General features: G+C 36.8%; 1 protein-coding gene across 1 annotated transcript in view; it reads left to right on the top strand.

Moving 5' to 3' along the window:
* Positions 1–15,055, top strand: part of PSME4 (proteasome activator subunit 4) — a 64,110-nt gene that overhangs the window by 40,074 nt on the left and 8,981 nt on the right. Inside the window, exons 22-43 of the mRNA XM_042839756.1 lie at positions 946–1,002; positions 1,173–1,228; positions 1,338–1,436; positions 1,929–1,991; positions 2,151–2,246; positions 3,041–3,172; positions 4,475–4,684; positions 5,352–5,488; positions 5,820–5,873; positions 6,701–6,830; positions 7,438–7,519; positions 8,077–8,230; positions 8,726–8,795; positions 9,515–9,640; positions 9,951–10,103; positions 10,846–10,950; positions 11,772–11,863; positions 12,236–12,367; positions 12,907–13,115; positions 13,427–13,512; positions 14,418–14,546; positions 14,795–14,950. Coding sequence (XP_042695690.1) covers positions 946–1,002; positions 1,173–1,228; positions 1,338–1,436; positions 1,929–1,991; positions 2,151–2,246; positions 3,041–3,172; positions 4,475–4,684; positions 5,352–5,488; positions 5,820–5,873; positions 6,701–6,830; positions 7,438–7,519; positions 8,077–8,230; positions 8,726–8,795; positions 9,515–9,640; positions 9,951–10,103; positions 10,846–10,950; positions 11,772–11,863; positions 12,236–12,367; positions 12,907–13,115; positions 13,427–13,512; positions 14,418–14,546; positions 14,795–14,950 — 2,528 coding nt within the window. The remainder of the gene's footprint in view (positions 1–945; positions 1,003–1,172; positions 1,229–1,337; positions 1,437–1,928; positions 1,992–2,150; positions 2,247–3,040; positions 3,173–4,474; positions 4,685–5,351; positions 5,489–5,819; positions 5,874–6,700; positions 6,831–7,437; positions 7,520–8,076; positions 8,231–8,725; positions 8,796–9,514; positions 9,641–9,950; positions 10,104–10,845; positions 10,951–11,771; positions 11,864–12,235; positions 12,368–12,906; positions 13,116–13,426; positions 13,513–14,417; positions 14,547–14,794; positions 14,951–15,055) is intronic.

Below are 15,055 nucleotides of genomic sequence, written 5' to 3'. Positions count from 1 at the left end.
CCAACATGGGATATTTGTGCACGCTCCATTTTATCTTCAGCTATGGCAAAGACACAGATATGAAATAAACACTGGAGCATTGGAGGCTTCTGTGGTTCATTCACAAAAGGAACGTTGCTATTAAAATAGTTTCTAGTCATTGGCATGGTGGAAGGAGGCATCACATAGTTTTCCCTTCTGCCTTTCTAGTACATTTGGAGACTGAGCAAACTGCTCGAAGATCAAAGGGTCAGTCACACAATCTGGGCACTTAATAGTCATACTTCAGTGGTAAAGGATTGTTTGAGTCCAATTCTTTAGAGTGTGAAACATCAAAGTTGACAGAGTAGCTTTGTCCTCGGGCTTCATTGTGTTCTTCACTGTCTTCCAAGTAGGAAAGTTTAAGTGAGAGCTGGAGGCACAGTAACTGCTGTTCAGATGATTGATTGTAGTTGCTTTGACACTTGTAAGATCTGGTCAGTTAATTTACAAGCAGTGCATTTGTGGCCGTGTAAGATATGTAATAGAGAATGGGCTTTAAATTAGTCATCTTTTAGATCAATTCAAGATGATCCTGGTTTAAAACTTTCCAAGGAACTTGCTCGTATTATTGAGCCTGTTTTTCGATTCTGTATTTTTGTTCTTACTCAGATCAGAGCTGTCTTTTCCTCTGTTTCTTGAAAGGAAACAAATCCCCAGTCTCTTATTGGCTTAATCCCCTGAGATGTATCATCTGTGTTCTTTTGGCTTTCTCTTTTATCCTGCTTAGTGTGTAACTCATTGATTTTCATATGTTAAACAATCTGCCTTATTCTGTGGTTATAAATGAAACCATCTACCAAGGCAGGGTAGGAAGGTCCAATAGTCTGTACTGTGTTTTCTGAGCAGTCTGCTCCGGGTTTCTGCTGATGTACTCCAGTATTAATTTTTGTTTTTAAAGTAAAGAATATATTTAATTTTGTACAGATTTATCAAGAGAGAATTATCGTGAAACTATTGCAAGGGTTACAAGGAAGTTGTTACGTAAGTATAAGGTTCAACCTTTATATAAGAAGTATGGTGGGTTTTATGTTAAATTTAACATAAGAAACGTGTTTCCTTTACTTTGCCTGTAATATTTAAGCTTTACAGGAATTGTTTGTTTTAAATCTCTTTTCCTATATGATAATACATTATTTTTTTCCAAATTACAGGTTACATACTTGATAATTCAGAAGATGATACCAAGTCTTTATTCCTAATAATAAAGGTATATTTATTATTTTTAGTACTTAAGATATGACGTATTTCTTATCTTGCAAACAAGATGACTTGACTTTGGAAGATAATTATTCATTCTCATCATTTCTTTTCTGCAGATAATTAGTGATGTTTTGCAGTTCCAAGGGTCTCACAAACATGAATTCGATTCCCGATGGAAGAGCTTTAACCTAGTGAAAAAATCAATGGAGAACAGGGTCAGTAATTCTTTGTAAAGCTTAAGTGTGTGGGGAGAATAGCTGTTAATGCACAGAAGGCTTTTTCCACATTTTCTTTACAGTCCTAAAGAAAATTTTCATGATTTTGAAATGTAATTCCTGTGAAAGAATATTGCTTTGCAGTATGTTTGTATCTTTATTTGGAAATCGTATGCTTAGCATTTTGGAATTGTAACCCACCACTTAGCATCCTGAGACCAGAATTTTGAGTCTTGGCATGATGTTCTGCTCTGATAATTGTTAACAGAGTAATTTGTGTGACCAGAGTTTCCTTTTGGTTGCAAAGGGAACTTATTACCAGATGAAATGAATGAAAATAGGTAAATGAAAACCTTTACCTGAGGGGGGAAAAAAACCCCGTATATTCTCACAATTTTCTACATTAAATAAAAAGTACCAGGTGGAAATTCAGTCAGTACAGGCTGCTGTGTGAATACTGAAATCTAAACCCAGTTATGTATTTCCTTTCAGCTTCAAGGAAAGAAACAGCACATCAGAGCTTTGCTGATAGACAGAGTTATGTTGCAGCATGAGGTAATACTTTCACTTAATAGTATTACTAACCTGTTTACTGGAAAAGCTGATGTGTCATGTTGTCGTTTAGTTAAAGTTGCAGTGATCCTGCACTGCTGTTTCACTGGCATTATTAAAGTCTAAAAGGAATCCTTTATTTGTGTTCTGAATACAATTCAGTTGAGAACACTAACAATGGAAGGCTGTGAATATAAAACCTCCCACCAGGAGATGATCAGAGATCTTCTTTGTTTGTCCACAAGTTCATATGGCCAGGTAAGTAACCATTTTTTGAAGTTCTGAAATACTGTGTTGGCCTTTTTCTAATACTTTTTTCACTTTTCAATTCATTTTCATGGCAATATGAAGCTTTTAATTACTTCATCTATGTTAGTTACCAATTTAGACATAGTCCACTCTTGATCAAATTAAGGATGGGTGGAAAGTCAGCCTAAGGGCTGCACGTTTTTGAGCTTATTTTCTAGATTTCAAAAACAGTAATTCGACAAATAATTTCAGCTAAAAATATATTAGCTTGAGGCTTTTAGATGTGATATTTCCAATATGATTAATAACACTGGGTTCCTAAATCTGTTTTTAGGAAGTAGGCAAGCTTATTTTTAAAATAATAATAAAATCTGGAAAAAAAAATATACAAAACAGATGTGCCAATGGATGCACTATGAATTCTTAGCCCTTGGGAATTCCATGTATATATAAATTCAAATCCATCCACGATGTCTACAGGCTCTTTAGAGTTCTGCATATAGCATCCTTTGTGCTGGCTGTTTGCTTTTGAAGTGATCTTAAAAATATAGTGACCATTTGTGGCAGTATAAAGAAGTTTTTAGCTCTTCTCAAATAAGTGCTCGAAACAAGTTTATTTAGATACAGTTGTAAGGATGATGGGAAGCATGTTGTTTAACATCTACAACAAGTAACATGCTTCAGTGCACAGATCAATCCCATAAATTCTGTATAGGTGAAATAGCAGCACCCTTACAAAACAAATTGAAGTAGTGTATATTTTTGGTTCAGGTGATTTTCTAGTGATTTCTGTCTTCCCACAGGTCAGAAGTAAAGCTCAGCAAGCATTCTTCACAGCTCTGGGAACATACAATTTTTGCTGCAGAGATATCATTCCCTTGGTTTTGGAGTTCTTGCGTCCAGATCGGCAAGATGTCACTCAGCAGCAATTCAAAGTACTGTCTCATTAACTTTCTTTCGTGTCTGTCTTTGAAAGTGTACTTACAGGGGCAATACTGACTTTTTTACAAGCATGACTCTTACACTTCTGTGGCACGTAGCTTAAGCACAACTAATATGAACAGTTATTTGGGTTTAATGCGTTGTCAGAAGAAATTTTGTTTGTTCCTCATTTCATTGTGTTCAGGTGTTACAAAAGCAGCTCAGTCAGCTCTAACAGTAGAAGTGGATAACTCAAACTGGACAAAAAACTGATCACTGAAAAACATTGTAGTAAAAGCAGGTAACTTCTGATGTTGTCTGGAAGTGGTGCTGATGCAGTGATACTGGGGGCACTCTGTCTGTCCAGGTGTTCCCTTCCTGGCCAAGGAAGCACTGTGCTCCCTCCCTTACCTTGCACCTCCTCAGTCTTCCTGACCTCAGGGACAGGTTTGGATTCTTGTTGTGTGATCAGAGCAACAGATCTAGCTTCTTATCCTACTTTACCTTCCTGATATTTAATGTCAGACAGCATATGATTATATTGCTTCCATAGCTTATTGCCATTTTTCCAGTTTCTTCTTTTATCCTTGCACCTCTTTCTACATCTTCTCTGTAATAAGAAAGCTAAACATAGTTACTTTATCCCAGTTGATCCCAGTCTTCCTACATTACAGCATTTGCTGCAGTACTACAATTTGGCATTTCTGATAGTGCTACCTACCCAGTCTTAGCCTGTTCAGTATTCCTGGCACGGTGAGCTAGGTACTATTCCTCCTAAGACTTCACTCAACAGTAAGGTTTCCCCAAGACATCCTTCCAATTATCTGTGAAATTAAGCAATTTCTCATGAAGCTCCAATTTAATCACCAGTGAAATCCAGCCCACTCTTGGTTTCACAACTCTTGTCAACTTCTCACACAACTGTTACATCCACATCATGCTCGGTCAGCAGTTTCAGGTCTGGGCTTAGTCAGCAGCCTTGTAATTACTCTGCAGCCAGATGTGAATATGTTTACAGAAAAATCAGGTGTGATCCTTACTCATTTAGTAATTTGTTCTATAATGTCATTCAAAAGTCAGATGTTCGTTTTGTGAAGTAGTTAATTGTCAGGACGTGTAAATTTGTCAGAACATTTCTTTAGCACAAAAATGATTTCAAAAAGTGTTCAGTGTTTTGTCACTGAGGCTGTGCAGTGGCATATTAATGATTTGGTAACGTGAAGATTAATTTTTGTTCTGTGTGAGTGAACACATGTAGATATCTTAGATGAACAGCGCTTTGCATTTATTTAAAAATTGTATCTTTAATTTTATAGGGTGCCTTATATTGTCTTCTTGGAAATCACAGTGGAGTGTGCTTGGCAAATCTTCATGATTGGGACTGCATTGCACAGACATGGCCAGCAATCGTTTCTTCTGGGCTTAGCCAAGCGATGTCCTTGGAAAAGCCATCCATAGTCAGACTTTTTGATGACCTAGCAGAAAAAATCCACAGGCAATATGAAACGATCGGATTGGATTTTGCAGTAAGTGACAGATTGCTTGGAGTCAGTGGCTTGGGTTCTCAGTGTGTCTGACTACACAAAGTTTTAGACTCGTTCATGTTATCTAAATTAACATTCTGATGTTGATTCTGTTCTGACTTCTGTTACAGAGGAATGTAGACCTGTATCTTTTAAATTGAAGCGTTATTACTGGAAATGTAACTTTTTGTTAAACTTCCTAATGAAAAGGGAGTTGAATTAGTTTTCCAGTGTTAATTAGTATGCTTCTTGCTGGTCAGGTATAAGTGTATGTATTGGTGAAGCAGAGTAGTCAAAGTAACCTTGTCAGCGTGTGTAGCTGTGGCCACGCTGTACAGATTTGCAGAACTGTCTTTTTCCCAATCAGTAAATGGCATGATTTATTTTTAACAATGAATGATCATTAATAGAGGTCTTTAATATTTTAATATATTAATTTATAAAAATAGTTGCTAAAGTGTGTCTTTAATTTTAAAATAAAATATGTGCTTGCAAGAAATAATTCTGCTGTGTGAACAGTTATCTTCACTACTTGGAGGACCCATCTATGCAGACAGGAAATGATGTTCTTCCTATGATTCTCAAGCCTCCTTATTTCAAAGCAGAAGCAAACACAAAAAATCTCGTGATTGCTCCTCAGATTGAAATCTGTGCATTTTTCTATCAATAGGTTCCAGAGCAATGTACTGAGATAGCTGTTCTGCTGCAGAGATCAGGACATCCCAGTTTAGATTTCCCACCACTTGGTTCAGAAGAAATACAGTTAGGGATTCAGCGGCAGAAAGAAAAGAATGCCGAGGCTCTGCGGTAAGTTAAACCTCCCTCATCACTGGTTTGTACTGTTTAGTACTAACTGGACATTAATAAGCCAAAATTGCTGAGCTAATCTCAAGTAGACAAACAGGGAGTGTCCAAGAATTGTTGTGATGAGCTTTTTCTCTTGGAGAGGCAGCCTCTCTCCTCTACACTTGGATTCCTTCCTCCTCCTTTTCCCTGTCCTGCCAATTGGTGTTGTGTTTGCTGCACTGTGTTCACTCACCTTGTGGTGAGGGACTTGTAATTTACTTTTATGTCATTCTTTTAACAGAGTCTGGTTGATGATTTTTTTTGTTTGTTTTTCTTCTTCCTACCTGCCTAGAAACTATGAAAATTTGGTCAACATGCTGTTGGACTGTGTGGAACAAAGAAATCTGTAAGTCTCCCTTCATGTGTTTGAAATGTTTTATTTCTTTATAGTGGATTGGAGTTGAATACAAGAATAAATATCAATTCCATCAAGAGGTACAGTTAGAATGACCAGAATTGAGTAATACTTTTTGCCCTTGAGGTAGTTGTCCAAAAGTAGTTTGTCAGTAGAAATCTTGCATAAAGCTGGTTGTGGCTAGCTTGGAAAGTTGTTGTTTGTTTATTTGGTTTTGTTGTTGCTGCTGTTTTGTAAAAGTACATTCAAGACCTGGGAGGCCCTTTTGAATTTATGTGCGAGTTCTCTTTGTCCACAATGAAACATAATGGCCGGTGTAGGGGAATGTTGCATTACTGTCTCCCAGATAAATGAGTGACTGAGTCTTACATTTATTCTCATTGAGATTTAGTCTTATTAATATAAGTTATATCCTGGAGTTCAGCTTTGTTGTTGATTAAGGTATATATTTTTGTTGCTGTTTATTGTTGTGGGAAAAAAAATGTTTCCATAATACTGATGTCCAAATAGATTTTAATTGGTGGCATCATATTAAAAAATAAAAATAAAACCTTTAAAAGAATGACCTTTTAGGTCAGTATCCTACATTAGTGGTGCCATTTTAATCCTGGCATTTCAACTGGGTGTAATTTTAGTTGCACTTGTTCCCAGAGCAGTTGAAGATGTCCCTAGCTGTCAGTGGAGCTCACTGACTATAGCAGTGACATGTTCAGACTGTTGTTCACTCATGTTCTATACATACACAACGTGTGTGATCATTTCTGTGCGAGAGCAGTGCACACAAAACTCTGCTACATACTGTCTGCTTTCGTTTTCAGTCCCTGGAAGTTTGAGCACATCAGTATTGGCTTTCTGTCCCTGCTCCTGAGGGATGATAGGATACTGCCTGTCCGTGCCATAAGGTTTTTTGTGCAGTGTCTCAACCATGATGCAATTGTAGTTCGTAAGGTAAGACCAACATAACTACCTCTTTGATTTGCAGCCCAATGGGTTTTAGCACAGATGTTTGCTGTTCTGCTGTGATGCAGTACAAAAACTGGGGAGTGCACCCCTACCCACCTTCCTACAGACATTTCTGTGCTTAAAAGCTTTTAATCCAAGAGTCTTGGTGATGCTAGAGCTACACTAAATGATGGGAAGTCTGTAAACTGTGAAAACATGAAATGTGCCTATTTGTATTTATTTAGTTTAGAATCCTTTTATGTATGTGTGGGTTTGTTTTGGGTTTTGTTACATCTGTAGCTTATTATTTGAAACAATTTCATCTGCTCTGGGCTTGCACCTTTCATTCTGCTTGTCTCCTCAGTGAGACTTGAAGGTAATGGCCACCTCCTTGTGGAGCAGGGAGATGTTGGTGCTCTACAAATGCCACCCTTGATTCCTGTCTGCTGAATGACTGAAACTGCAACCACTATTGTGGAGAAGTTAGCTGCAGTGTTTGTTGGGTTTTTAGGGCAGAGAAGCAGGCTTGAACTGTATCTGATGAGATGATGAAACAGCCTTCTGGTGGGAAATGTATGAAATGGATGTGGTCATCCCTGGTTCTGTCTTTTAGGTGGCCATCTCAGCTGTGGCTGGTGTTCTTAAGCAGCTCAAGAGAACACACAAGAAAGTGCCCATATGCCCATATGAAATAAGTAAGTTCTATTTAAAATAAGAGATTTTAACAGGTTCTTTAGATTTTTCTGCTTTAAGTCAACATGGAATCTCAAGCTTTTTATTTCTCTCTGGTTAATGTCCCATTCAAACAAAAGAGGTAATACTAAACAGTAAATTTTTTGTCTTTTTTAGAAGCATTGTGTACACGTTACGTTATTATGTATTAATATACTGTATGTGTTGTAAATATTATGTGTGTCACTTTGTATATATTAAACTATTCAGTTATTTTTAGTGAATTAAAACTTCAGAGATACATTATGGTCATCCTCCTTTCAGAAAGCCTTGTACTTTGTGAGAATTACTTGTATGCCTTCTTTGTCTCAGCATTTCAAATGGCATGTTTATTTAAATTCATAAAGGAATTTTTACTGTTTCTATTGAATACTGCTTTTAATGTCACAGAGCAAATCTTGGTACAGATTTGATGGGGAAAAAACTGAGCAAAGATGCAAACTTAGGTTAAATAAGTTGCAATGTTTACTGGAGCTGTTGGTGAACAATTTTGTTAGCACCTAAATTATTCTTGAACTAGGTGGAAGCCCTAAGCCTTCGAGTATTCAGGCTGGTGACAGACTGGATAACCAGTGGCTGCACTATGACAGTCAGAGCTTACCAAAGACTAAGGAGGCGTGGGAGTCATGCTGTTTTGTGGAGAAGACACACTGGGGGTATTACACCTGGCCTCAGTGAGTACTGCTAACCAGTTGCATCAACTGATCATGAAATTCAGCAGAAAAAGCAGAACTTAAGGAATGTGTACTATATATATATTTTTTTTTTGATTGAACAACTGTAACAACAAATTATTTATCCTTTACTTGGTTTTTCTTTTTACCACCTGTACGTTTTTCAGTTCCTTGGCGTTCTTCGCTGTTGTGGGTACTATAAGTGCTTACTGTTTATTTCTATTAAACTTCTTCCATCAAAATTATACACTGGTTTAAAATTAAAAATGCACATTTGAAAATAGTGTGATTTCAAAGTATATGCAGCAGTCTATCACTAGTAGTTCCTGGATTGCTTGCTATGTAGCAGTACCATTGTCATTATAGGCTTAATTTTTTGCTGTAAATTTTCTTGAAGTCAATGAATCCTATTTTTAATATAGCAAACACAGAAAATGATGGTAACTTTTACTTTTACTTTGAAACATTACCTTTTTTTTTTTTTTTAATGTCCAGGACTATGACAGTTTATGCTCCAGTTGAGCAGCAACCAAAGCTTGGACGAAGAAGAGATGAATTGACAGAGGTAAAGATTTTAGTGAATTTCATTTGTGTGGATTTTCTTTATTCTGCTTCTCCTTTTTACTCTTTCTTTCTGTCTACACTTTTAAAATATTGTCCACAGATTTACGTAGTTGTGGAGATTGAATTCTTTGTTTTAACCTAAGTATTTTATTTGGAAAACGCTTACATAAAACATCTGGAAACACATTGCTTGATTGAAAAGATGGAGATTGAACTCAAATACTGAGTCATGGTTATAATCATGTTGTTAACTAGCCATGAGTGATACTTGTTCAGAGCCTAGATCCTCAAAGAGCATTTTTAAAAGCATTTTTCTACTTCATTTTCATACCAACTGTGTTAGCATATAAGAAATTACTTTATAAACGTTGCATTTTCTCTATCAGTGATAATAGTGTAAGTGTGTTAATGAGAATGTCATTGTTAACTTTCAAAACTATCAGATTTGGTAGGAGGTAATTAATGACAGTGGGAATTACTTCTTTGTATTGGTTGTGCAAGTGAAAGGGAAGATGATCTGAAGTCATTAATAGGGTTAAAAATTAGGTGGCACCAAAAATATTACATAATATTCTCCTTAAAACTAAAGAGAGAAATGGATAATCCAGGCATGTTTTCTGCCAGAAGTAGAAATAAAATGGAAATGGCTCTTGAAAAGATTGTGATATCACTGTGGTGATGAAACACTGCAAAGCTAATCCTCTTTTTGTTCTTTTTCAGGCAGAACAAATTATATATGATCATTTTTCTGATCCCAAGTTTGTTGAACAGTTGATAAAATTTCTGTCTTTAGAAGACAGAAAAGGAAAAGACAAATTTAATCCTCGCAGATTTTGCCTCTTCAAGGTAAATGGAGTTCCATAACCAAATTGAATTCCTTTTTGCAGATGATTATCCCACTGTGAAAAAGTCGCACTCATCTTGTGTCTTACTGTTGGGAAATATGTATGTTGCTGTGCTTAATTCCATTAACCCTTCCTTTTGAACTGCTTGTGGGAAGAGTGATTTGGAAGTCTGTAGGATGCAATATGTAATTATAAAAGCATTGTAATTTCACTTTCTGCGTATTCAAATCTGAAGTTCTTCATTATCATATGTTCTTACAAAGACAATAGTTCAGACCTATAATTAGTGAAAGCTAATTTGTCTTTTACAGGGCCTTTTTAGAAACTTTGATGATGCCTTTTTGCCAGTTCTGCAGCCCCATTTGGAACGCCTCGTGTCAGACTCCCATGAAAGCACCCAGCGATGTGTTGCTGAAATTATAGCTGGCTTGATAAGAGGTTCTAAACACTGGACATTTGAGAAGGTGCTGTAGTAGTATTTTTGAGTGGCTCTTGACAGTTAAGGGATAAGCTTGAATTATTAGATGCGTTCAACCTGCGAAATTGAAGGCTGTTGATGTGTCATTGAAGTCCAAGAAAGGGCTGGAAGTTGTTATATGTTTTGGTCCATTGCAGTTCCTAGCTTGGTTAGGAGCCTATATAATGGTAGATGATAACAAAATGCTACAGTGTAAAACAAAAAAATTAGTTAGCTATTAAAGTCTTAGCAAAGCTGACGTCTTCTGTAGCTTTCCATTTGGAATAAGTGCTGCTTATGTTCAATTCAGGCCTGTACATTTATATTTAGCTGCACTTTGATGTCTGGTATTTCTATGCTAAGAAGTAATTCTGAGAGAATTAGTGTTTTCATTTGAAAACAAATAAATAAAGTGGGGAGGGAGTGCTTTAGGTGTTTAAAACTGCCCTCCTACCAAAAGCAAAGTGTGCATAGCCTGATATTTAAGTAGTGTGTGCAGACTGATTGTGTTTAAGTCACTGTGAATATGGTGCTCACATAACCTGCAGTATTTCAAAGCACCTTGCAAAAAATGGATATATTCCTGAAATCTTAGCTCTGATGCTTATTCCCTTTTACAAATGTAGTAGAATAGCAACTCCTAGAAATAATCTTTTCCCATGTTTTGAGAAGATGGAAGGAGTTGGGTTCACACAGCTTAAGCAGCCATTAATTAGACAAATCTTGTGGTTTGCCTTCTTGCTGAGCAGGTGGAAAAACTTTGGAAGCTTCTCTGTCCGTTGCTTCGAACAGCTTTATCCAACATTACAGTGGAAACATACAACGACTGGGGCACATGCATAGCAACCTCGTGTGTAAGTAGTGCAGCTTCACTTTTGGAACGTTGGTCGGGATGACCAGGTTTCACAGATACGTAAAGAAGAGTTTCAGAACAGTGGATGTATTTTATCAGCTACAGCTAAGAGCTGTAAATACAATATGAAAGTGACATCCATTGAAAATCTTAGAGCTGCTTAGGTAATTTTCTTCTGCTCGTTGCGGTTAGATAATGTAACGTTTCAGAAAGGAAATAAAGCCTTCATTTTGTACCTCTTCAGAAGAGCTGTATGAGTATACTGGGTGATGTAGAAGTGTGCTCTTACTGTGTTGATCACTAAGCAGCATTGTTCAAATTACATCTTCTTGCTTCAGAAGTGTGCAGGTGTGAAAAATTACTCGCCAGTTATCTTCTAACAAAGTAGCATTTCTGTGCACTGTGGTGGGCTAAGGATCCTCTGAGGAGGAGAGTGAATGGTGGGTCACAAGTATCAGAAACTCTGCAGTCACTCAGCAAAGTCCAGCATGGCTTGTCACCCAAAATGCTGACAGTTAATTAGTAAAATTCCTGTGTCAAATGTGATTATTCATGTATGCAGAAAAGAAAAACAGCTCATGTTTCTTCTGTTCTATATTACTTGGTTTACCAAGCAGTTAAAAACTTATTTTTCTGTGTAGTTTCACTGTATTTTCTTCATATTGGATTTTGTTGCGGCAAAAGTATTTAACCTTGCACTTCCTTAAAAAAATAAGCCCAAGCTGTGCAAATAAAATCTTTGTCAAAACTTAACTTGTTTAAGCAATATTTACATACAAACCTCTAATGTGCTTCGTATTTCTGATACCTGTTTATTTTCAGGAGAGCAGAGATCCTAGGAAACTGCACTGGTTATTTGAATTGCTGTTGGAATCTCCGTTGAGTGGTGAAGGAGGATCATTTGTCGATGCATGGTAAAATTAATTGTAACTGTTTGTGGCTGAATAAAGGAAATAAAAGCATGGATGAAATGCACTGAGACTGTATTGTGGCAGCTGGCTTGTAGAAGCAAAACTGTTCCTTTTTGGTTAGCTTTCTCAACACAGTGGCAGTTTATTCATCAAGTTTCATGCCCTTAAATGTCGTTAATAGAATGTGAAGTTTTGGAACTGGCATAACAGCAGTACTATTCTTCCATTCTGTGATGTTAACCCATCTATGCACACAGCCCACACAAAGGCACTTCTGTGCTTTGACACACTCAACACTGAAAACAAGATTTTGGGGTGGCTGGAGAAGGGAGAAACAGTTTGGTATGACTGTAAATGTCTTGTTCTGATTTCTAGCCGACTTTATGTGCTACAAGGTGGCCTTGCACAGCAGGAATGGAGAGTACCAGAGCTGCTGCACAGACTGTTAAAGTACTTGGAACCTAAACTCACCCAGGTTTACAAAAACGTTCGAGAGAGAATAGGAAGGTCAGTGTTCTCTTCTGCAGTTCAATTTATTTTTTTCTTTTCATAATATTTTGGTAACTGAGTCTCTTAATAGCTACATTGAAGTGGTGACTGTTATCTTTGTGTGTGTGAGTTCTGCTGGATCGAAATTATGTTATCGTTAACAAACTTGCCTCAGAAACTGAAGATGAGTTCTCCATTTTTACTGCATGCATGTGGCCTGTTATTTTTATGTATGAGATTTCTAAAGCTCTTAGGAACAAGTTAACTTTGCACTAGTAAGACATAATTATACATGGAGTTCAAGAGTGGTTTGACAACTACTTGCAGATCTGTTTAGGGGAAGGAAGAGTTTGTAGTTCAGTGACAGTTTACCCTGCTTGTTTCAGTTATCTGCAAAGAGGCTATTTGGAGAACATTTGTTTTTAAATAAGATGGGAGGAAATGTGCTTTTGATGTTCAGTACTTATTAGTTTAGCAAATTTATGTAAGATCACTTCTAGCTATATTCTTTGAACCACAGTCATGCTAACTCTATGTTGTTTCTTTGCCTTTCTTAGTGTTTTGACCTACATATTCATGATAGATGTTTCCTTGCCAAATACTGCTGCAACTAAGTCTCCTCGTGTCCATGAATTTACCACTCGAATACTTGAAAATCTTAAACCCCTCATGGAAGCAGATGAAGAAATTCAGAATCACGTTATGGAGGAGAATGGCGTTGGAGAGCAGGACGAGCGAACTCAGGGCATTAAACTCTTGAAAACAAGTGAGTTACTTAATGAGGTTAACAAATGGAGGTGTGTTAGGACACGATGATTGAGGATTGCAGGTCATGTAGCTGCAATACAGAACTTCAGTTCACAGATCTGTACTGTAACAAGGAGGTAGCTATTTCAGGTCTGAGGTTTAAAAGTCAACTTCAGGGAGTCCAACCTAACTGCCAGCACAGTGTAGTACAGTGGAATATACAACAATCCCCTGTGCTACTGTAGCAAAGAACTTGGTTTATCATTTATTGTCAGATTATTATTATTATTATTTACCTTGTTCAGTGACTGTTTCTCTTTTTAAAAACAGTTCTGAAGTGGTTGATGGCAAGTGCAGGACGGTCCTTCTCTACAGCTGTCACAGAGCAACTCCAGCTTTTACCCTTATTTTTCAAGGTACCTGCTTTAATTGCTGCTGTATATTAGTCGTGTTTGATGGAAAAAGTGATGCTATATATAAACCAAAGTTACAAGGGCATTCTTATTTAAGAAGAAAACCAATAATGGCATCAGAAAACATGCATACTGATGAGGCCCAAATGTTTTCTTATGCTAATGTACACTTACAGTTGGTAAATCTTGTCTACTAACTGGCTTTCTCCAAGTAATGACTTAAAGATGAATGTCCCCTATATTTATTACTTGCAGGTGAAAAGCATGTTAAATTCATGAATGAGTGCATGTTATTGCTGTCCTAATCTTTATCTCCTAAGTTTCTTCTTTTGTTCCGTGATGGAACAGGTCTTTCTAGATGGCGGCACCTCTAATCCTTGTACTATTTAATGAAGTTGTGTAATTTAGTGCCACATTTATGAAATAATGCATACTTGCATGCTCAAAAGCATATTTTGCTTTAAATAAGCATCAGCCAATTATCCAGCAGTGTTATAAATTACCACAAAAAGAGGCTTATTTATGCAAAAATGAAGTTGAATTAACAATAATGCTTTCAGTTCTTGACCTACATCTAAAATAATGCATAAATTGGATTTCACACCAATTGCTGTGGGCAACTAAAGCCTTAAAAAACACCCAATTAACCATCAAGAACTTCAGACTAGCCTGACAGTTTAGATCAGTAATACGTGGTGCAATGGAAATGCTTAGCTCTACCAGGTGAGCTTTTTCTGAGATGAACAAAGATGTCAGTTGAGATTATTGTTGAGAATGTAGATCAGATTTTTTCCTAGTTTACTGCTCTCTTATGAGATTAAACCTTCTTACTTTTTTTTCAGGATTTTGCTGTTAGCAGTGCTTAATTACCAATGTTAGTTTTTCGCTCTCTTCCCTTTGTTCTACAGATTGCACCAGTGGAAAATGACAATAGCTACGATGAACTCAAAAGAGATGCAAAGATGTGTTTATCATTAATGTCTCAGGGTTTGCTGTATCCTCAGCAAGTGCCTTTGGTACTTCAGGTGCTAAAACAAGTGAGTCTGATCAGAACAGCTCAAAGCTTTGTGTTATCTGATGCATTTTTGTTGTTTTGCTTGTTTATTATTATGAATTGTTTAAACAATTGTGTGATTTGGGAAGTGTGGAAAAAAAGATTATATGGAAAAGAAAAGTTACTTTATTTGCAACTTTCCCACAAGGTTTTTAATATTTTTAGCTTTTTGTTTGTTATTTACTTTTCTTCACGTTTTCGCTTTGTAATATTATTTATTTTTCCTTGCAGACAGCAAGAAGCAATTCTTGGCATGCTAGGTATACCATATTAACCTACCTCCAGACCATGGTGTTCTACAATCTCTTCATCTTTCTCAACAATGAGGAAGCAGTCAATGACATTAGATGGCTGGTTATAAAACTCCTGGAGGATGAGCAACTTGAAGTAAGTCACATCAATGCTCAGCTGTTTAGCTTCACATGACTGGTTTCTTCACTTGGTCAAGTTTTATGAACAAAACCTACCAGGTGTAAATTAGTAACTTAGCAT

This window comes from Centrocercus urophasianus, unplaced genomic scaffold (assembly GCF_019232065.1).
Source record: "Centrocercus urophasianus isolate 14NV4802_14NV808 unplaced genomic scaffold, USGS_Curo_1.0 seq_10, whole genome shotgun sequence".
NCBI classification, from domain to species: Eukaryota; Metazoa; Chordata; class Aves; order Galliformes; family Phasianidae; genus Centrocercus; species Centrocercus urophasianus.
This window is presented reverse-complemented; position numbering and strand designations above follow the sequence as displayed.